This window comes from Panulirus ornatus, chromosome 18 (genome assembly GCF_036320965.1).
Source record: "Panulirus ornatus isolate Po-2019 chromosome 18, ASM3632096v1, whole genome shotgun sequence".
Lineage (NCBI taxonomy): Eukaryota > Metazoa > Arthropoda > Malacostraca > Decapoda > Palinuridae > Panulirus > Panulirus ornatus.
Window position 1 is genome coordinate 9,541,053 of NC_092241.1, and position 25,138 is coordinate 9,566,190.

The 25,138-nt window shown below is 38.8% G+C and overlaps 2 protein-coding genes across 11 annotated transcripts in view; both read right to left on the bottom strand.

The window, feature by feature from the left end:
- The window catches only part of LOC139754993 (uncharacterized), a 29,286-nt gene extending 27,943 nt beyond the window's left edge, over window positions 1-1,343 (bottom strand). For 3 of the 7 annotated variants that reach the window (XM_071672885.1, XM_071672884.1, XM_071672881.1), the window contains exon 1: window positions 824-1,343. The gene's annotated coding sequence lies outside the window, so the exon portion shown is untranslated. Of the gene's footprint in view, window positions 1-719 lie in introns of all 7 variants that reach the window. The other 4 variants (XM_071672887.1, XM_071672883.1, XM_071672882.1 and 1 more) reach the window with 3 other exon arrangements.
- Window positions 1,344-9,085: 7,742 nt separating this feature from the next.
- Window positions 9,086-25,138, bottom strand: part of Pis (phosphatidylinositol synthase) — a 30,490-nt gene continuing 14,437 nt past the window's right edge. For all 4 annotated transcript variants that reach the window (XM_071672892.1, XM_071672893.1, XM_071672889.1 and 1 more), the window contains one exon: window positions 9,086-24,550. In XM_071672892.1, the coding sequence (XP_071528993.1) occupies window positions 24,229-24,550 (322 nt within the window). In that variant the 3' untranslated portion in view covers window positions 9,086-24,228. The remainder of the gene's footprint in view (window positions 24,551-25,138) is intronic.

The window sequence follows — 25,138 nt, forward strand, 5'->3', positions numbered from 1 at the left end:
GCACTAGGCGTGTGAGAAACAAAGCCACTAGTGGCCAGCCAGACAATGTGCGACGGAGAAGTAGCTAGCCAGGCAGTGTGAGGGGGAGAGAAAGCTACAGCCTGCAGGAGATGGAGCGACGGAAAACTTGCTAACTTGAACGGGTGAGAAAAGGTCGTGTGTGTCGGGTCACCATTAACATTCTACACACTCTTATCTATTATAGTACACACACTATTATGGTACACACACTGTTATAGTACACACACTATCTATTATAGTACACACACTATTTATTATGGTACACACACTATTATAGTACACACACTATTTATTATGGTACACACACTATTATAGTACACACACTATCTATTATAGTACACACACCATCTACTATAGTAGACACACTATCTATTACAGTACACACACTATCTATTATAGTACACACACCATCTATTATAGTAGACACACTATCTATTATAGTACACACACTATCTATTATAGTCGGTGATTGTGTGCGTTGGGTTGACTCAGAGAAGCATGTGACCTTCACCAAGATCTAGTAAGACACGTGACCTTCATCAACAAGTACTGACCATCAACAATTAAAGATCTAGGACCTTCAGTAACACCAAAGTCAGGTACGGCACCTTCCTCATCTAGTGGGAAGTACGATTTTCACGAACAAGTTGGGCGTGTGACCTTCACCAACGCACATAAAGCAGGTTAGCTATTCTTACCTGACTTCTGGTGGGGTTGGCGTATCTCTTAGTTGAGCCCAGAAACTGTGGCACAGGTCCACTGCGTTTAGTCGCTAGTTATCACTGCTGCTAACACCACCTACCTCATCTAACTCGGCTCCTTTAAGTCACTATGTACATCGGATGATCAGAGTTCATTCCTATGCCCAGGTTCTAAGTCTACATGCGGCACTGTAGTTGCACGTATAAGGGAACATGATTATCTTGTCATTCACTTAACACCAGTATTTAGATCACACTTAAAATTTGCTGTTGTTTTATATACAAGGGAACATGATTATACGCGAGTTCACTTGGCTCTAGCATTAACATCACTTACACCATCGTTTGATGCAGTTTTTTCTGGCTGAGCTGAACTGTTCGGGACAGCTGTGCTCATTTTGCTAACGTATCACTAGTAACAATGGCGGATGGGGTAGTAGGCACGGCGTAATGATAGAATCACAGGCAGTGGTGGTCGAGGTATGTGTGTGAGCGCGTGGGTGTTGGCTGTGAAGGTCTGGTGTGAGCAACACGTGGGCGGGAGAGGTAGACGGGCGTCAGGCGGGACGATTCCCCTGACATGTTTGCGGGCCCGCGCCAACCTCCACACTGCCTCCTTCCTCCTGCCGACGGGTGGCGCCGCCCCCGTCAGCTGCTGCTGCTGCTGCTGGCTCCGCCTCCGTCCTACCTCACTGTTGGAGACAGCCACACCCCATATTACTGGGGTATACCCCCTTACTGCTCTGCTGTTGGCAACCTCACAATTTGTTCTCTTCACCTGTTGTGTTCTGTTGGCCCAACGTTCACTGTGCCAGCGGCCTGGTGCTCTTATTAACCCAGCTTCAGCTTAATAAAAGCCCTTGACTTCGCACTAGAAAGTATAAGAATGATACAAAAACGTCTTAATCTCACAACAAGTCATGTCATAATTACTCTGGTGTCGACTTGTTCTGTTTGCATTTTCTATGTTCCTCGTCATAGGTGTAAAGACTGCTGTGGTAACGCGACATTCCATTTAGGATATACTGAATTACAAGTGTTGCCAACATTATTTTTGGTAATGACCAGAAGTAATGGTCATGAACTCAACCAACAGTAACACCTCCAAGTGTGAAGTGACTTTTCTGACTAGGCTGCCGTAGGAGGGTGGGGGGGGGGGGGGGGGGGGGGTCCTCTGGATCATTCCTCACGTCCGTCCAAACCTCACATGTGAGCAAGTAGATGATATGCCTGCCAACGTGCCTGGCGATAACCTGCTCGTGGATACTGATGAGTCTTTACTGATGAACAACCTCATTCACTCCCATCAAGAATGACGAAGTAGTTGAGCCAGCCGCACTCGTTGTGAACTGTGTATCTTATTCTCATGACGCCGAGTTACTCAGTCCAGTCACAACCTCGTTGTAATTACCCTACAGACCTGTAAGATTCTGAGGGTTCAGGGGAGCTTATGAAGAGGCAGTACGAAAACATTTCCTTAGTAGACCGTCCAGGTATGGAATAAGATGTGGCTGTACAAACTTCACAGGAAGATACGACTGTCGTTGAAGATGATGAGCGGCTGGAGGAAGCCGTGCCGGTAGTGGCTCACGCCTCCACTGGAGGCGGGAAATAAGTTGGATGGTGATCGTAGATTTCCCAGACGGAGTCAATCCCGAGTGCACCATCGACACGCACAGAGGCGACACAGATAGTGATCATAAATTCCTAAGAGACGAAGATATCTTCCCTTCGTTAGAGTAGAGGTCGACACTCCTGAGGCAGAGTCACAGGAACTCCCACAAGTAGGGAGGCTAGATCTCCGCCAGCGACGGAAGCTTCCGACACACGTCCAAGCAGAGGGCGGCGTTGCGCCCACGGCATGCCATCCTATTTGCTGTCATTAAAGCCTACAGAGCGGAGAGAATTGCGCCGTCTTTATCTAGATTTTCTCTTCTTCCCAGCAAACTGTTTAATATGAAGACGGGGCGCTGAAACCCTGGTTAGTCTTTCCCCCGGGTTATCTTTCTGTGAGTGTTGGCCATCTTTTACCCGAGTCTAGTATTTTGTCTCACGGCTGAACATATCCTAAATTGTGGTTTCAGCTCAGATTGTCGTCTGGGTGTCACCTTTCATCCTAAATGCCACGCATCAAAAACCATCTTATCTGTTGAACAAGTAGGTACGACCCCTAGGTACAATAACGGCCTATGACGTGACCTCTAAGGATGAGGTCACGCTATCATATCCAAGGGACGCATTGCACGTTATGCTTAATAGTTGTTACTAGTACGTAATCTTATATATATATATATATATATATATATATATATATATATATATATATATATATATATATATATATATATATATAATTGCCGTTTCCCGCATTAGCGAGGCAGCGCCAGGAGCAGACGAATAAAGGCCGCATCCGCACTCATCCTTTCTCTAGCAGTCATGTGTAATGCAACTAAACCACGGTTCCCTGTCAACAACCAGACCCCACAGACCTCTCCATGGTTTACCCCGGACGCATCACATTCCCAGGTTCAGCCCACTGACAACACGTCCACCCCTGCATCCCGCATGTTCCAATTCATTCTATCCCGTGCACGCCTTTGGCCCTCTTACATGTTTAGGCACCAATCGCTCAAAATTTTTTCACCCCATCTTTGGTCTCCCTGTTCTTGTTCCCTGTACTTTTGACGTAGGTATCTTCTTGTCAACCTTTCCTCAATCGTTTTCTCTGAATGTCCAACCCATTTCAGCACACCTTCTTCAGCTCTATCAGCCACACTGTTTTAATTACCACAGCTCTCTCTTCCCCTTTCATTACTTACTCGATCAAACCACTTCACACCACACATTGTCTACAAACATTTCATTTCCAACTCACCTACTCCTCTCCGCACAGCCTTATCTGTAGCCTATGCCTCGTATCCATATAATAATGTTCGAACTACTATACATAAACACGTATTCTTGGCCTACTGAATAAACCGAATAACGTTTTCTCTACACATTCTTCGGTGCTTCTGCAGCTTAATCTCCTGCCGCTGTCTCCTGTACTACTCATAACCACTCACACTACCCTACACCTCTTTTCTCTTTCACCAGCAACTTAATTCCAGCTCTGTCTCACCTGCCCACCTTCTACCTTCTGCATAACACACACTTCCCTTACATATGCCAACACTGTTTACCTTTGTACCTCCCATTCTTCATGCACTCCTCTTGCTTCGTGTACTCTTGCCTTTTGCCATTCTACGCCCAGCCTCTCCCAGTATATCTTCACACGGAATTATTTCCCAAATTAATACTTTTACCTCATTTTCACCTGTATAATTTCCTTTTTTTTTCCGAAAGCCTCTCAAAATCTTTCACATTTGTCTCCCCCAAGTAATGATCGAACATCCCACCAGCTTTCCCTCAGCACATGTACATCCAAGAGTCTGTCTTTGTACGCTTATCACTTAGTACGTAGTTCAGTAATGCCCTCTTTCCATCTTCCTTGCTCTATGTATACTTATGTATGTCCCTCTTTTCAAATTAGGTATTTATAATCAATGGTCCTTTTTCAACACAACTCCACAAGCTGTACTCTATTTCCATTCACATCACTAAATAACCCCTGCCTCCAACTTATATCCACAGCTACAACAAGTTCTACTTTCGCATTCAAATCACCTGTCACTATTACTCGCGCGTGTGTGCGTGAGTAATGTGTGGAGTAGGTGACCACCGAACCATTTGGTATATCAAGGCTGGATACGTGAATGTAAAGTGTTTTGAAAATGTAATGAGGGAACGAGAGGCATTTAGAAAGATTTACTGAAAGTGGCGTTTTACTTTTAATGAATTTAAGGAAGTTACTGTTTCCCATTCCAAGATGCTGGACATATCCGAATTAACGATTTTTCTATTTACCTTCAACTGAGTTTGCCTGTAAGGTCAGCATTTGTTCAAAATTCGTCATACCTTTGCGTGGCACAGGCCTTTATCTGTGTATGGCGTACGTACATCGAAGTACAATATAGACAACGTATCACGGGCAAAACTTACCTCGGTTTGCATGGCCGTTTGTTGCGAGCCGCTGGTGAATCTTGTAGTACCTGGCGTCTTTTATTTCATTTACTTTATTTCTATTTATTTATTTTTCTTTTTTCACTGTGGACCGTCTGCCGCAACCAGGATTCGAACCTACACGCTCGACCCCGAGAGGCCCGTGAATGCGTCACGGTTGGCAACGCTAACCGTTACCCTTTGTTATCAAGTTTCATGTATAATATTTTCGTGAGATTGTTGGAATAGTATTAAGAGTAATATCAATTGTGGCAATTTTCCTAATTCTTCACTTGAGCTTTTATGCCCTGTGTCGTTTTGTCTTACGGAATTGTGTCGTGCCATTTTGTTTAATATGCTATTTATAAGCCTTGTAACCTTAACGTTTGCTTTTTTTACTTACACAATGAAATGTGAGAAAAATAAAACATGCGAAGTTTCTTCTATCATGTGTTCGCACTTGCCTGTCATAACACCAAGTAAGGCTGTCAATAGACAAACGGAAATTAAACTTTTTATCTACGACTTACGGTTACTGAGTCACCAATGAACAATAAGACATATGTAAGAGTCACTCACGGCCACCTAGATGAAGGAAATGGATGAAATACCACAAATAAAGTTGGTATGTTTTTACGTGATACACGGTGTAGGAGAGGAGAAACCGACTTCTATCTTGCGTTAATGATACTGCACCACCACTGGACGGCCCAGCCTACTGAGGTCCCCCGGACGGGCGAGGCTCGGACTTTAGATGCGTCACTTCCCACATGATCGCTGCTCATTAGCGGCTGGCCTTTATCGCCTTTTTTCTGATATGTAACTTCTTGAGTAGGACGGGACGACCCTTGAGCAAGACGGGCGAAATCTTGAACGGGCGGTATGGCGACCCGCCCTTAGGCATGGCCCTAGGTTGGGTCAAGGGTTAGGTCAACATACTCAAAGGTTAAAACGTCCCACTCAAGGGTCATACTGTTCCAGTCAAGGGTCATACTGTTCCAGTCAAGGGTCGCACTGTTCCGTTAAGGGTCTTACTGTCCTGCTCATAAATGATTTTGGTGATCACTAATTAAGTCTATGACATTAGCGTATATCAGGTTATTTTGGTGTATGAATAATACTAACTTGCTGTTAAGGCAATAATACTAATTTGCTGTTGCGTGATGTTCATCATCTGCCAACTGTTTTACGCATTACTGTAGTATCCTCTTCGGTGAAAACACATAGGTATCTTAGAACCAAAACTAAATGAAATATAACTACACCGTAGACCTACAACCCTGCTCGCTCTTAGTCTTGCAAAAGTTCGTCTTCAAACTCGTTTTACTTTAATCATTATCAGCTTGATTACAGTCTCTAATCCCTACCAAAGCTCTAGCTTGCTGTTGCTAGTTTACTAGGTATATTCTTAAATCTAGTCTTTCATTGTTAGCTTAATGTTAATACCATGGGTTAATTCATTCGGGCTGATTCGGGGGATTTTAGGTTACTGCTCGAAGTTTCTGAGCACCAATTAACCAGGTTTCAATGTAATTAGCGTAGTTCTTCATAGTACTATCAAGTATTGTTATGGGTTCAGTACTGGATCTAATTTACTTCTACAAGACACAGATGGTATGGTATTGCTTAACCCAGCTTAACATACTCCAGAAGAGCGCCTTGCATTGGGAAACAAGGCAGGCAGGTAGCTACATGCCTAGGAATCATACTGCAGATCATTGTTAACTCATAAAAATAAACTTGCTTGTTTCTAGTAATCCCTAGGGGGATTCAAGATGCTGTGGTACGCGTTGCTGCACTTAATATGCTGCTGAACCTATTTGAGACGTATCAGTAACAATGATACAACTGAATTTTTACGCTGTAACCTACAATGGGGTTGGGTTCTGACGAGGCTGTTTGCGATACTGGAAGACAACTGAAACGTATAAATGTAGGATTAGAAAGACGTATTAATTTTTCTTTGTGCTGGAAAGCATCGAAGTACCAAGATTTAGTTACTCAGTTTGATTATTTCAGGATATATTTACATCTATTTATCATATGTGATCGCCGTTTCTAGCATCAGCGATGTAGCGCCAAGAAACAAAGACCCATCCTCGAATATATACATAGCCATTCATATCAACATATATATATATATATATATATATATATATATATATATATATATATATATATATATATATATATATATATATATATATATATATACTATCCCTGGGGATAGGGGAGAAAGAATACTTCCCACGTATTCCCTGCGTGTCGTAGAAGGCGACTAAAAGGGGAGGGAGCGGGGGGCTGGAAATCCTCCCCTCTCGTTTTTTTTTTAACTTCCAAAATAAGGAACAGAGAATTGGGCCAGGTGAGGGTATTCCCTCAAGGCCCAGTCCTCTGTTCTTAACGCTACCTCGCTAATGCGGGAAATGGCGAATAGTTTGAAAGAAAAGAAAAGAAAGATATATATATATATATATATATATATATATATATATATATATATATATATATATATATATATATATATATATATATATATATATCCACATCCAGGATGTATCCCAGAGTTTCATATGCCCTGGTTCAATCCATTGACAGCATGTAGACCATGTTATACCAAATTGTTCCAATTCACTCTGTTCCTTGCATGCCTTTTACCCTCCTGCATGTTCAGGCACCAATTAGCTCAAAATCTTTTTCTCTCCAGCCTTCCACCTCCAATTTGGTCTCCCACTTGTTCCCTCCACCTAACACGAATATTCTCTTTGTCACGTTCCTCACTCATTTTCTCCAAATGTCCAAACCATTTCAACACACTCTTCTGCTCTCTCAGCCAAACCCTTTATATTACCACACATCTCTCTTACCCTTTCATAACTTACTCGATCAAACCACCTCACACCATACTGTCCTCAAACATTACATTTCTAACACATCCACCTCTCCATACAACCTTCTCTATAGGCCAAGTCTCACAGCAATATAATATTATTGAACTACTACTCCTTCACACATACTCATTTTTAATCTTCGAGATAACATTCTCTCTTTCCACACATTCTTCATTGCTCCCAAAACCTTCACCCTCTTTCCCATCCTATGACTCACTTCCACTATCATGGTTCCATTCACTGCTAAGTCCATTCCCAGATATCTAAAAGACTTCACTTCCAACAATTTTTCCCCATTCAGACTCACATCCCAACTAACTTGTCCCACAAGCCTGCTGAACCCAATAACCTTGCTCTTATTCACATTTACTCTCAACTTTCTCCTTTCATAGTCCAAACTCAGTCACTGACTTCTGCAGATTCTCGCTCGAATCACCCAACAGTGCTGTATCATCGGCGAACAACTGACTCACTTCCCAGTACCTCTCATCCCCAACAGACTGCATCCTCGCACCTCTCTCTCCAAAACTCTTGCGTTTACCTTCCTAGCACCCCACCCATAAACAAATGTGGGGACATCACACACCCTTGCCACAGACTGACCCTCACTGGGAACTAATCACTTTCCTCTCTTCCTACTTGTACACATGCCTTACACCTTGATACAAAATTTCTGTCCTACTAGCAGGATATATACTGACTCAAGTCCTTCAAATTTTGGAATCAGCACTCCTCAGTTGCCCTTCTCTCTCTGCACATAAACCCACATACAAAACACTGTGATCTGACCGGTAAATGTGCTCAGCACCTTGAGTGCTGCAGGAGCCTCAAAAGGATGAATGGGATTCCTGGGTAGGAAGTAGGTGAGTATATACCATACTGGAAAATATATCCTCAGGACCTGTTCCAGGGCTCCTGCAGCTGAGGTTGCACTGCAATCAGAATCAAGGAAATGATAGACTCATTTGGGGCAAAAACTTCCTCAATAAGACTGTACACTTTTGTCAACTGATGATAATAAGCTTCACCAATAGACTTTTCATGCATGTTGGAACCACAAGCAGGTGGTGTCTATTAACACCATGATTATTGAAACCACGTGTTGCAAACTGCTTAACAACAGATGATGTCATATTTTTTATACTAAAGTATAGAATATATCAAGCATACTAATGTAGATACTAATGTAGATTAGGACAGCTTCTTCTTAAAAACAAATAAATTCTTAAGTCTAGCATCACAACTAGGTGTCCTCTCTAACTTTTGAGTGCAACATACTTTTCTATACTGTCATTCTAGTTCTTTCATTAGAAACTTCACAAGGATTCCTAACTTTGGAAAAAATAGTAAAGATTATCTATACATCATTGATCAGAGTGATTAATATGCAAGAAAAGCAACTATTTACTGGTACTGGTAAAGTGAAAAAAATTTATTCTTACTCATTTATTGGGTCATTACATGTTCCATATGCTATGAATAGGGGTACTTAATTTTAAGTCATGTTAAGAATAATACCACAATTCTGAAACTGCAGAGGAATGGTCAAATACTCCAGTATATGCTCAATTTCTCCAGGATAGGAACATTCAAACATTTATTTTTTCATATGCAGGAAAGTACATGTAAAACAAATAATTCTGATATATTACATTTTGTCACAATATAACCATCACATCTTTTACCTAGTCACTCATCTTGGGTCATATCTAGGGTACTGCACAAATAATATCTCATTACAACATTCCCAAACCTTAGCTTACCATACCACAAACAAATCATAGAAAGAACAGTAACAATTACATACCAATAAATTGACACCAAAGATTCTAAACAATTATAATCTTACTGATTTTTATTCTAAGTACTCTGAGCCTCAGAAATATTCACCTTAATTCATTTGAACAATCCTTACAACCTAAACATTAGTAAATCATTCTTACAGATTTAAAGACTAAAAAGATGTACCTAATGTACTAATGAAAAAGAACACAAACTGAAACAGCCTTACCTATAATCATATTGTCAAAGAAAATGAACATATCAACTCCTACTGCATCAACATTTATATTAGAACATCATATATCAGCTAACTTACCAAGTGTGGATTTTTTGGCATAAAATTTGGTTTTAACAGCTTTTTGACTAGTGCAAGACATGCATGCAAAATACTTCGTGTAAATATATTTCTACCCAATTATCTTATGAAATTATTTACAAAAATATGAATGTTAAATATATTAAAATTTTTAAAATATCCAAGCAATAATTCAGCTAAAATAGATCTCATTCATAAAAGAATAATTTATTTGTGGGAAGCTTATTGATCACATAGACATAATGAATTTTACAATACAATGAATTACTAAACCTAGCCCAGAGCATAGGTTTTTGCCTGGACATATCAGCTACACATAATATGAGAGCAAAGTTACCAACATCACTTTGGATTGTGAACTTGTAAACCCACGACATCACCAGTGATGCCATTTGCTGCTCAACCTGTGCAACTAGAGAGACCTGTGGATTCTTTCCCCAACTTGATGTAGAAAAATTGTAAGCCACCAAAGATACCCTGGTCCAAGTTCCCACTGTTTATTAAAAGCAATGGCTGTTTCTAGAAAAATGGACTTCACAGAAATCTCAAAAGGAATTCCCTTTAACAAGCAAGTGTAAACCTTCTATGAATGTATGAATGCAAAGATATAAGGATGCTTGATGAAATTGTTAATGGAGTTTTAAAAAGGGATGCTATGAGCTAGATGAAGATGATGGGCTACATCACACATGATGTGATACTTTTGAACAGATACAGGTTTAGGTCCAGGAATAAAGAGTGACATGTGGATGAAGAGTAAAAGGCTTCCAAAAGCCTTGCAACTTAATCAAAGGGGCAAATTATGACTATTACAATAGAGGTCAAAAACAATTAACTGGAAGTGAATTAACAGGTCATGACATTGATTGATACCCAATCAATGTATACATGTTCTTTACGTATGAATGTATTTTCCAAGTATACATCATGAGTAAGGGCACTATACAATTCCACTGAAGATACATACATTTAGACAAAGCACAATGAATAAGGTGCTTAATAAAACCAGGATATAAATCTTCATTTCACATTACCTTCCAATATATCGAGTACTTGTAGATGATTAAAGGTTGTACATTATTTGTACACAATAGATGTTATCATAATGCTGATGAGTGAAAAAATGAGATGACGAGTTAAGTGATGATGAGTCAAACAGATAGATAAGCAGACAGAGAGATGCTTTATTAAACCATTCCAGGAATTACACTGAAGTAAATTATGCATTAATCATAATAAAGTACAATTATATCACAACAGTGTTGAAACAGATGAGAACCTGTCACACTGAAGTAAAGCATTTATCAATTTATTAAACTTTCAGTTTTAACTCAACTTCATATAAGCTCCTGTATATAACCTTATAGTTTCTTTTTATAATAAAGTTAGGTGGTAAATATGGACTGAGAATGGTAAGAAGCTTCTTCTGTATGTTTTACATAGAATAGCCATCTTTTCCCCATCATGTTTAACTTCTTAGCTTCAAGGTTTCTGTTTGATCCATCACTGCCTACAATCTTTAGTTTCTCAATGGATGAATTAACCATTATTGTAGCTTTTCTATAAATTATATTGATTAACTGCCAGTTTTGTTTGCTGGACTCAACCAAACAATGAAATTATAATTAAGGTTGTTTTGAAGTATAACCAACACAAAATTCTGTTATTTGCATTGAAAGATCTCAAAACACATCATAGGTAAAGTCTGTCTACATCTGCTATGTATTTAATGTGATCTGACTAAACTAAGGTTTTTTTCAAATACCAGATCCAGGTGGTTAAAACTACTGCACACTTCAAACACCACCATTAATTGTCAGCTGTTCATACCTGTGATTTCTACTTCTGATGCCAAGTATCAACTCAGAAAAAGACATGCAAATTACAGTATGAAACATCATAATTTCTTGTTACAAGAGTAAAGCTATCACCATCAATATGAAACACACAGTACTAAGCCCATCATACGGTTACAAAAGCCATCTGTACATCAGCTTGTATAATAAATGAGGCTTAAGAGTTTCCATTCAGAAGTAAAAAAATTTCCACAATCACCAATCCCCAATTGTTATTGGACTACTGGCAGTAAGGGCTACTCATACATAAATGTACTCAGTAAATTCCTTGATGAGAATTTTCTATACAGTAAATACACAGTATGTTTTTCATGCATTATGCATATATACTCACAAACATGCTCGGCAAAATGTTCAATGGTGGAGTAAAGAGACACATATATCACTGTGCAGCAGTCATAAAATCCATGGACTGGTCTGTATCAAACATTACAAAAAACTTTTGAACACATAAACTTAGGCCAAGGAGCAAAAGTGGATGTAGAGCAAGAGGTGCTCAAATTGGATAACTTTATTGTTGATATAATTTGTAAACAATTCACCTTCCTGTCCACATAATAAGTCTACGATACGCTTGTTGTATCTTGGACAATCGCATGTTTACCAAATGGCGTCCTAGCTATGTCTCTTCGTCGTATATCAACTGACTGTTATATTTCTCTATTGTGTCTCCCCTGATGATGTGATTATTACACGAAAGTGCACTTGGGAACTTATCGTGTTTCATTTTCCCCATGGACTCATAGGAATATACTTGATCACGTGCAAAACTGTGATCCTTTCCAATATATATATTTATTTCATATGCATCATACTTTGTCGCTGTCTCCCGCGCTAGCGGGGTAGCGCAAGGAAACAGATGAAAGAATGGCCCAACCCACCTACATACAAATGTATATACATACATGTCCACACATGCACTTATACATACCTATACATTTCAACATATATATACATACACAGACATATACATATATACACATGTACATAATTCATACTTGCTGCCTTTATTCATTCCCGTCGCCACCCCTGCCATACATGAAATGACACCCCCTTCCCCCCACAACCGCGTGAGGTAGTGCTAAGAAAAGACAGCAAAAGCCACATTCGTTCACACTCAGTCTCTAACTGTCATGTTCAATGCACCAAAACCACAGCTCCCTTTCCACATCCAGGCCCCACAAAACTTTCCATGATTTACCCAAGATGCTTCACATGCCCTGGTTCAATCCATTGATAGCACGTTGACCCCGGTATACCACATTATTCCAATTCACTCTTCCTTGTATGCCTTTCACCCTCCTGCATTTATTATTTGCAGGTTAAAATTGTATCAAAAGATTTCATTAAAACAAAACAACCATTCAGAGTTCATGAACTATTTAACAGAGTCCAAAGTATACTTTGTAGCAGGGAAGTGCACCAAGTGAACAGTTTATAACTGAGGACCACACAGAGGTCACTGCTGAGATAAAACCATAGGCAAAATAAGTATAAGGTAAGTCAAAATATATATACATTCTCCTATATTTCAACCATTATGCTCCCAGGTTTTTCTGTATGATAATTTGACAAGTTAATCATGAGACCATGGTATGATATTATACTGTATTCATATCCATTCATACCTTTATGATATGCATAATATTCAAGTTAAGGAAATCAACTGATGACATTATACAGTACAATCAGTATTTTTCAAATATCTCAATGTGGTTTCATATGCACTAATGGTGAAGTAACACTGTCTAGATGCAGACAAACTTCTTAGCACCATAATGAACAAACTATGGGGAAACAATATATCCAGGAACAGAAAGGTAAACATATCAAATATAATCATACTTGTGTGTTACTGTATGTAACACTAATTCCTTAATGCTGTTTTGTTTGACAGTTAAACTTAAAAAATATCTTAATACATACTATGGAAAAGTTTGTGTGTTTGCCCCTGAATATATATTTTTTGATATTTTCACTAAAAAACATTGTGCAAGACCAAACTAATGGTATCAATAAAATAAATTACACTTCCAACATTGCTCCCATATACTGTATATTACAAAAAACTAAAAATTCACGCAAAATCTTTCGAAGTTAAACATGAACTCAACAGATTTTGTGAAATGCTCTGTTTACATTTGCCACATTGCAATGAGTAAGTTGTATTCAGAGTACTTCCTACTGTCATAAATGATCATCAATTAATAAAAGATGAAAAATATTCACGTTAAAAAATAAGATCAGCCAAGAATATATGCCTTCATATATGTGGTACCTATGTGTACATTGAGATGTATAGGTATGTATATTTGTGTGTGTGGACGTGTATGTACATACATGTGTATGGGGTGGGTTGGGCCATTTCTTTCGTCTGTTTCCTTGCGCTACCTCGCAAATGCGGGAGACAGCGACAAAGTAAAATAAAATAAAATATATGTGGTAGCATTTTTGAATGATTTACAGGCACATCACTCTATGTTCAAGTCTCTTGGTGAGTCTGTCTGTCATATGTATTCACATACATGTCAAATAAACTTTATCTAAGGGAAGTAGAATTCTGTCTAATAAAAACAGGGATGAATAATCCCATTCAATTACACTATATTGTATGAGAAATGTTTAAGTACAAAGTTTTTTTATGAATAATTTCAATCTTTCATTAAAAGCAAAAATATTTATCAATCAATTCTGTTTCATTACAATCAAAATAAAAATTCATCTTTTTATATATTTTTTTTTTTTTTTCATACTATTCGCCATTTCCCGCGATAGCGAGGTAGTGTTAAGAACAGAGGACTGGGCCTTTGAGGGAATATCCTCACCTGGCCCCCTTCTCTGTTCCTTCTTTTGGAAAATTAAAAAAGAAAGAAAAAAAAAGAGAGGGGAGGATTTCCAGCCCCCCGCTCCCTCCCCTTTTAGTCGCCTTCTACGACAAAATTAAGAGTACAATGTTACTATCAAAGCATTTTACTGCATATAACATGGGATTACATTGCAAGATCATTTTAGGTCAACAACTTTCAAGAAGACTACTTGTCTAGATCAATTTATCTTGTAACTGTTATCTGCATTTAATTCTATACTGTAGCAAAATATTTCTCAGTATGTTGTACCCTTACTTTTTGGAAACACAATCAAACTGCAATGAAATTTACTTTCTGAAAACACAATCAAATAGCAATGAAATTTACTTTCTGAAAATACAATCAAATTGCAATGAATTTCAAAGTTATTAATAATTGTAATCATAACATACTCAGCTGAAGTAAATAAAACACATATACCATGGAGTAGTTCGTGAGGCTTTGCTATGGGCGAAAGTCTCTGTACTGTCCATGACAGACAGAGTGGACGTGTGAGACTGATGCCAATGTTCATTTTTTCCTGACACTTCTTTGTGAAAAGGCCATTATGTATAAAAATAAATCTGATCATAAGTGTGAATCTAGCAGCGTTTAATATAAAGATAAGAATGCGGAAGCTTTTTGATACTGTAATTTCAATGTTTAAAGTAGGAAATATTCTTACATTTAGTGTGTGACCTCAATTTCTCAAAGTACCTCAGTAGCATATACTTTTTTATTGAAGGCCACTGTCATGGACAAAAATATCATATTTCTAGCAAGACCCAACTTATTAAAGAAAATAGTTGTTAGTCACACTGGCTTTTAGATTTACAGCTTTACAGTAACTGAGTTTTAATTCTTATTAATATCAAAGAATTACTGGGATGTGAAAACAAACATATCAACATTACAGTTACTAGGATGTAAAAACAAATATATAACTTTAAATAATTACTGGGAGGTAAAAACAAAGAGAGAATATCAATATAAACAGTTAAGTAGAACTAAAAAACAGGTGTCTTTATTACTGATCATTTTTGCTGATACAGTAAACATATATTGAGTCATGTATCGTATCTAAGTAATAATGGGTTTCTTCAATACTGTAATAGATATCCATTTTCCTTTTATTCATAATTACCCTAAGACAAATTTCCATGAAAAAGTCCTGGTGTTACCCAGGATCTTTCTAAAGGCTCAAGCACAACTCCCAGTTGCAAGGAAATGTAGACTCCCTTGGAAAGGGGAGTTCTTTGGTGAGACTAATCCCAGTAATTCACCCTTGCTAAAAGTGACTTTTCACTCACAATGTCATCTTGACCAGGCAGAGTCCAAAAACACCCATTAATAGCTATTGTTATTCAAACATAAAAGTTGCCATGGACAAAGCAAAGTTGGAATATATTGTTATGGACAAGAGGAAATGTATCTGTCACACTAAAATAATCTATGGTGTTTGCCCATACATTAGCTATTAGTAATTTAACATTTTCAGCCTCAACTGCTAGAAAATAAAGTCTGATAGGAAGAGTTGCCATAGTTCCCTAAGAAAATCACACAATGGGAAAAGTACAAATCTATCACACAAAAGATTGCCTCATTACTAATTTCTCTTGGACATAGTACATTTTCTACAGAAAAATCAACAGTGCACTCACACTTTATGATGCTAAATATTTGCAATCATCTCATCTGTTTCAGCTACGATCATATCCCCTTTCCTACATATGGCATTTGCTCCTCTACTTGTATGGTTTGCTCTTCTCTGCCACAAAAAAACAAAAACTCTAACAGCATTATTTCCAACCATCCAAAAAACAAATTGGTACCTGCATTAAAAGATGATGCCATAAATGCAATGCTTCAGATTTTACATGAATAAATTCCTACCACTACAAGGGCCACAAATCCAGTAAGAACATGAGTGTCTTGAAGGTGTTCAGTTTAATTTTCTTTGATTATGATATACCATATAATGTTGATGGCTTTCATGACCCTGGCACTTTCATGGCTATGGCACTCAATACATCTGAAGCAGAAATTACCAGCCAAGCTACTATCTATTATTTGTTTTCGACATTCTAATTACAATAAATATATATCAGACCGAGATGAAGGGGTAGAAGACCTTTGAAACCATTGTAAGATATACAAATGGTATGGTCTCCATCTGAGCTCTAAGGTCAGACCTCCAAAGCCAGCATAAGGTACAACATATGTAAGGCAAAGTACACTTCCAGACTTAGCTATGGGTGTAGAAGACCGCAAAACCACTGTATGTTACATATTAGGTCCCAGACCAAGCTTGTTGGCAGAAGACCCCAAAACCATCGTTAAGGTAAGGTTCTTAACCAAGCTAATGGGATGGAAGACTTCTGAAATCATTCACTGAATGTTTAGTAGGAAAATAAAGCAAAAATGCATGGGACACTGCTAGGTAAGTCTTTCCATATATTACCCAACTGTCTGTTAATATATGATTTATTGCATTACAATCTAGGATAATGGTGGTAGGTCTTAAGTAATTACCAATTTTGTACTTTATGGGGAGGGAGTTTCACTGTATGGTGTTCTTAAGAACCATAGGCAGGTTATTACAAAAAATTGTTGGAGTCTCAGTTTCTCACTCATACCCAACTCATTTTTAACAATGGATTTTGCATTCCCCAAATCATTTAGTTGCTATCATCTCTTTATATTCAAGAGAATGAACACCTTGCTAGATACCAAACCATGCAAACAGTAGGTCACACATTTTGTTACAAGAGCTGCACCACACAAAAACATTGTATATCAGACATGAAATCCACATGAAACCCAGCCACAAATCTTGCACATGCCAGACCCTCACCTTTCCAGTTAGAAAATCTAGGATGTAGAGTATCAGTTTATTGCACTGCTGTCACCCACCACCACCCAACAGGGAAGTGCCATATACTGATTCTGTTGCCAGCAACAGGGAAGGTTCAGGTAGTAGAGTAATGGCCCCTCTCACAACCCCTGCAAATTCTAAGCATATTTCTCACCCTTATGCTGAGTTCCTCTACTGAGCTGTCAATATACACCATAGGGAATGGTTGAACTTCTCCCCAGGGGATTGAGGCCCTCACCTTCTCCATTATCAATGATCTCAAGCAAATCATCAACCAACCCTAACCATATACATGACCACTATTACCACTCTGGGAATACTCTGGAACTGTTCTTCAACTCTAAATCCTTTTTGCAGTATCCACACAATGAATCTTCGTTCACCTGTCCATGTTTTCATAAATGTATTTATTTCAACTTCATCTCCTCCTCAAGAAGCCCTTTCTAAATGTACATAATACTGGAATCTCAAAAATTCTTTCTGGACTTTCTTTGGGTAAATAACTGTCTCTCCTGTAGTGATGCTTCTGTCTTTCTCAAACATATAGCAGAGGTTATTGTTGCAAGAATGGAATCAAGTATCACCTCTTCCTCCAAGACTACCTCTTCTTTCAATCATGGTTCACCCGTTTGAATTCTAAGGCCATTTAGGGCTTAGAAAAACTCCCCTCTTCTGACTCCCATTCGGTAATTACTGTATTACCACATGTGTGAGGCAAAGGGTCCCTTTATAAAAAGGAAGTGCCACAACCTTTCTTCATATTCCAGCAGGCTTTTCTGGTATTTTGCTAGAGGCATCTCTAACAACTGTCAGACTACATTTCCTTTACTTTTTCATTCTAAGGGTATTACAGCTGACTCTCCCTCTGACATAATAACTCTTCATTCATATTTCTCCTTTATTTCTACCTTGGATAACTCTGATGTTGCTTCATCCCCAACAAAAACAAAGGCCACATTCATTCACACTCAGTCTCTAGCTGTCATGTATAATGCACTGAAACCAAAGCTTCCTTTCCACATCCAGGCCCCACAAAACTTTCCATGGTTTACCCCAGACGCTTCCCATGCCCTGGTTCAATCCATTGACAGCACGTCGACCCCAGTATACCACATCGTTCCAATTCACTCTATTTCTTGCATGCCTTTCACCCTCCTGCATGTTCAGGCCCTGATTGCTCAAAATCTTTTTCACTCCATCTTTCCACCTCCAATTTAGTCTCTCACTTCTCGTTCCCTCCACCTCTGACACATATATCCTCTTTGTCAATCTTTCCTCACTCATTCTCTCCACGTGACCAAACTATTTCAAAACACCCTCTTCTGCTCTCTCAACCACATTCTTTTTATTACCACACATCTTTCTTACCCTTTCATTACTTACTCAATCAAACCACCTCACACCACATATTGTCCTCAAACATCTCATTTCCAGCACATCCACCCTCCTCCACACAACTCTATCTATAGCCCACACCTTGCAACCGTATAACATTGTTGGAACCACAAGTCCTTCAAACATACCCATTTTTGCTTTTCAAGATAATGTTCTCGACTTCCACACATTTTTCAATGCTCCCGGAACTTTCACCCCCCTCCCCCACCCTATGATTCACTTCTGCTTCCATGGTTCCATCCGCTGCCAAATCCACTCCCAGATATCTAACCCACTTCACTTCCTCCAGTTTTTCTCCATTCAAACTGAGTGTGAATGAATGTGGCTGTGTTGCCTTTTCCTAGCGCTACCTCGCACACATGCGGGGGGAGGGGGTTGTTATTTCATGTGTGGCCGGGTGGTGATGGGAATGAATAAAGGCAGACTATGAATTATGTACATGTGTATATATGTATATGTCTGTGTGTGTATATGTATATATAAGTTGAGATGTATAGGCATGTATATTTGCGCGTGTGGACGTGTATGTATATACATGTGTATGTGGGTGGGTTGGGCCATTCTTTCGTCTGTTTCCTTGTGCTACCTCGCTAACGTGGGAGACAGCAACAAAGCAAAATAAATATATAATAAATATTTTTTTTTTTTTTTTTTTTTTTTTTTATACTTTGTCGCTGTCTCCCGCGTTTGCGAGGTAGCGCAAGGAAACAGACGAAAGAAATGGCCCAACCCCCCCCCCCCCATACACATGTACATACACACGTCCACACACGCAAATATACATACCTACACAGCTTTCCATGGTTTACCCCAGACGCTTCACATGCCTTGCTTCAATCCACTGACAGCACGTCAACCCCTGTATACCACATGACTCCAATTCACTCTATTTCTTGCCCTCCTTTCACCCTCCTGCATGTTCAGGCCCCGATCACACAAAATCTTTTTCACTCCATCTTTCCACCTCCAATTTGGTCTCCCTCTTCTCCTCGTTCCCTCCACCTCCGACACATATATCCTCTTGGTCAATCTCTCCTCACTCATTCTCTCCATGTGCCCAAACCATTTCAAAACACCCTCTTCTGCTCTCTCAACCACGCTCTTTTTATTTCCACACATCTCTCTTACCCTTACGTTACTTACTCGATCAAACCACCTCACACCACACATTGTCCTCAAACATCTCATTTCCAGCACATCCATCCTCCTGCGCACATCTCTATCCATAGCCCACGCCTCGCAACCATACAACATTGTTGGAACCACTATTCCCTCAAACATACCCATTTTTGCTTTCCGAGATAGTGTTCTCGACTTCCACACATTTTTCAAGGCTCCCAAAATTTTCGCCCCCTCCCCCACCCTATGATCCACTTCCGCTTCCATGGTTCCATCCACTGACAGATCCACTCCCAGATATCTAAAACACTTCACTTCCTCCAGTTTTTCTCCATTCAAACTCACCTCCCAATTGACTTGACCCTCACCCCTACTGTACCTAATAACCTTGCTCTTATTCACATTTACTCTCAACTTTCTTCTTCCACACACTTTACCAAACTCAGTCACCAGCTTCTGCAGTTTCTCACATGAATCAGCCACCAGCGCTGTATCATCAGCGAACAACAACTGACTCACTTCCCAAGCTCTCTCATCCCCAACAGACTTCATACTTGCCCCTCTTTCCAGGACTCTTGCATTTACCTCCCTTACAACCCCATCCATAAACAAATTAAACAACCATGGATGATGATAGAGTGGCAGATATAGGGTGTTTTGGTCGAGGTGGTGTGCAAAGTGAGAGGGTTAGGGAAAATGATTTGGTAAACAGAGAAGAGGTAGTAAAAGCTTTGCGGAAGATGAAAGCCGGCAAGGCAGCAGGTTTGGATGGTATTGCAGTGGAATTTATTAAGAAAGGGGGTGACTGTATTGTTGACTGGTTGGTAAGGTTATTTAATGTATGTATGACTCATGGTGAGGTGCCTGAGGATTGGCGGAATGCGTGCATAGTGCCATTGTACAAAGGCAAAGGGGATAAGAGTGAGTGCTCAAATTACAGAGGTATAAGTTTGTTGAGTATTCCTGGTAAATTATATGGGAGGGTATTGATTGAGAGGGTGAAGGCATGTACAGAGCATCAGATTGGGGAAGAGCAGTGCGGTTTCAGAAGTGGTAGAGGATGTGTGGATCAGGTGTTTGCTTTGAAGAATGTATGTGAGAAATACTTAGAAAAGCAAATGGATTTGTATGTAGCATTTATGGATCTGGAGAAGGCATATGATAGAGTTGATAGAGATGCTCTGTGGAAGGTATTAAGAATATATGGTGTGGGAGGCAAGTTGTTAGAAGCAGTGAAAAGTTTTTATCGAGGATGTAAGGCATGTGTACGTGTAGGAAGAGAGGAAAGTGATTGGTTCTCAGTGAATGTAGGTTTGCGGCAGGGGTGTGTGATGTCTCCATGGTTGTTTAATAATAAATATATATATATATATATTTTTTTTCTTTTTTTTTATATATATATATATTTATATAAAGTGCGTAAGACAAGGGAACAAATGGGAACTTCAGTGAAGGGCGCTAATGGGGAGGTGATAACAAGTAGTGGTGATGTGAGAAGGAGATAGAGTGAGTATTTTGAAGGTTTGTTGAATGTGTTTGATGATAGAGTGGCAGATATAGGGTATTTTGGTCGAGGTGGTGTGCAAAGTGAGAGGGTTAGGGAAAATGATTTGGTAAACAGAGAAGAGGTAGTAAAAGCTTTGCGGAAGATGAAAGCCGGCAAGGCAGCAGGTTTGGATGGTATTGCAGTGGAATTTATTAAAAAAGGGGGTGACTGTATTGTTGACTGGTTGGTAAGGTTATTTAATGTATGTATGACTCATGCTGAGGTGCCTGAGGATTGGCGGAATGCATGCATAGTGCCATTGTACAAAGGCAAAGGGGATAAGAGTGAGTGCTCAAATTACAGAGGTATAAGTTTGTTGAGTATTCCTGGTAAATTATATGGGAGGGTATTGATTGAGAGGGTGAAGGCATGTACAGAGCATCAGATTGGGGAAGAGCAGTGTGGTTTCAGAAGTGGTAGAGGATGTGTGGATCAGGTGTTTGCTTTGAAGAATGTATGTGAGAAATACTTAGAAAAGCAAATGGATTTGTATGTAGCATTTATGGATCTGGAGAAGGCTTATGATAGAGTTGATAGAGATGCTCTGTGGAAGGTATTACGAATATATGGTGTGGGAGGCAAGTTGTTAGAAGCAGTGAAAAGTTTTTATCGAGGATGTAAGGTATGTGTACGTGTAGGAAGAGAGGAAAGTGATTGGTTCTCAGTGAATGTAGGTTTGCGGCAGGGGTGTGAGATGTCTCCATGGTTGTTTAATTTGTTTATGGATGGGGTTGTTAGGGAGGTGAATGCAAGAGTTTTGGAAAGAGGGGCAAGTATGAAGTCTGTTATGGATGAGAGAGCTTGGGAAGTGAGTTTAATCTGTCATACATGTTACATAGAATCTAAAAAGCAATCTTCATTTTCTACTTACGTGAGAAATCATGTTAAAAAATTGCCTGTTTCTCAAAGTACATACTGAAATTCCTGAAAATAAAAATCAAAACTGAGGAGATGCTATTACTATATACATTCTACATACATTTCTATCTGTGTATGTGTGACGGAATCTGTCAACTGAAATCAAGATAGGATCTTTAATTCATGATGTATTGTAAAATTATCATAGACTCGTATATCTAAAAAAAAAATAATATGGTCCAGTGCAGCATTCTCATTAACCTTAACTTTTGCAATACAAGTTTACAAGTGAAGAAATGTAAGTTTTGAAAACTGAAAAACCTTAACTCTCCAAGGTGTTATCCTGCTAGCATATGTTATTAAGGAATACAAGGGAGAAGACCTTCCAACTCTCAGTGTTTCTTATTAGGAAGCAACAACCTTCACTCCCCTTCACTATCCACTTAATCATAATCATGGCTACTAAGTTGTTTCTCACCACCCTCAGCCAATCAGTGAAGACCACCAGCCTGACATCATTGATATACTAATTTTCTGCTTGTTAAGAGCTCACAATTCAGACATCACTGGTATCAATCAAGTAGTAGTCACAGTGGTTACAGAGTTCTTTGATAAAATGAGGGGAAGGCAAGGCTGGATAAGAAAACCAGAAAAAAAGGAGCAGAGGTGGATCTGAAGGTGCCTTCAACTATGATATCCTGTTTCCACCACTATTTTTAAACCATCAAAACAGATAATCCCAACATGGGCCATCAGGTCTCCTGTTATCTGTTCTTCTAATGGGCTCCAGTGTACTTCCCAAACACCCGTCAGCCAAATTATCACTTAATACATTGGAAATGGGTCTTGTGATGAACATAAATACACAAACAAATAGGCTCTGTGATGAACATAAATAAATACACAACCAAACAGTCATACAAAATACTCACTCCATCTTATACGTACCTCTTCCTTACAAGTTACCTATTTCCCCTCACTTATGTCCCTCTTTATTCTCTTGTTCTCCTCAAGTTATTTACCTCCAATCCATTTCCTTGTTCTTGAAATTTGCTGATACTCTCTCACATGCCTAATTTTTTAGCCCCTGCAACTTCCTCTTGAACTCCTGCCACTTTTTCTTGAATATCTCTAGCTCAATTTCACTCCTTGGCTGTATTCATATAAATATATGGTACATACAATATTTCAGTATCCTGAAATACTGACAAGCCACTTATAAGTATACCATTCTCACAAAAAATAATAAAAAAGAAAATTAAAGATGTTTGAAAAAGCTGGTCTGGTATAAGCACATGATCCTAGATAACTGAATTCTAACAGGCTGGAAATGGATAGGGTGATGTTGACAGCCCAGTGGCACTCCATGTATGGTCAAGGGCAGGTCCAAAACAAGTGAACCACCACAGTCACGATTAAATGGTTATCAGAGGATGAACTAAGGCTTGCACTTTTTCACAAGAAACACTGAAGGTGGGAAGGTCCTGGTCAATACACTCCTAGAGACTCATGCTTGCAGGACAGACCGCAGAAAGAAAGTAAAAAGAATGACTCTACTATACATACACTTAACAGACCCTGGGACCAGCAAAATTATATTTATAACATTTTTCAAATACATAGTTTAACACATATCAAAAATAATTCCCTGTTAAAGGAACCTGAATACATATTACAGAATGGGCACTTAAGCTTCCCTCAGTCTGGAAATTTGTTACTTTAAATCAATTCATAAACACATAATGAGCTTGAGTTAATCTAATAATACCCCACAGAGTACTTGCTTCTCTGTTATCAGAATGCCATGTTGACTTTAATGTAATTGTAAAATGACTTGGTAACTCTCTAGACCTATAATGATAAAATACTAAACTAACAAAATTTCAGGTCAATACAGCCTTATTTTATACATAAATAACCTTAAATGACTAAAGCTCTTTGAAGTGTTTTGCATTATGATCACTTCATTTAAACAAATCTCTTATTTATTCTTCTGAGCAGCTTCCTGTCGTTCATGGACATCAATGGCTCCAAGGCCAAGTGCTGCATAATATCCTTGCATGAGGGCCAAAATTGTTTTTAATACTCCAACAGGCAGTAGACCATAAGATAATGCACGCCAAAGACCAACACCTGCTATCACAGGGCCCTCTGTAAAGTGAAGGAGGTATAGTGACGAATAGAAGAGCTCATTTCCAGCACACATAACAAACAGGACTGGGCGAGATGAGTAATATACACGTAGAATGGGGTTCTCATTTGCCTCCTGACCTTTGTGGCTAGAGCGGCCTGCCATCAAAGTCCTGTAAGTAGACCACAAGTCAGAGCTGAACTTTAATAATATTTCAAATATGATACTTTTAACTAACAAAAACAATTCACTCTACCCTACATATACCAATGTGATAATTAAGTTAACAAAAGAGGGAAAAAGAGCAACTAAAGCTAAAAACTACACTATGTTAAAAATACTTCCAGTGAAACTAATTTTCATAGAACTCTACACCAATGTTAGCTTCAGCTTCCTACTAAAACCATCAAAATACAATAAATAATAATTACTAAAAACTTACATAAAGTTCTTCTGAGCAACTACATTATGTTAATGGTGAAGTATGTAATTGTTTTCACTAAGACAGCCTGGTCAAAATTTATCAGCATAAATTTCACCATAACGACTGCACTCTCACAATTCATTCTACACTAAAAATACTGCTGTGATAATTAAGGAAACAAAAGAGGGGAAAAAGAGCAACCAAATTTAAAAGATACACTATGTTAAAAATTTATCTATTTATTTATCATACTTAAACACTGCTTCCTGAATCATCAAGGTAGCACCAGGAAACAAACGAAGAATGGCCCATCCACTCATATACACATATATATAA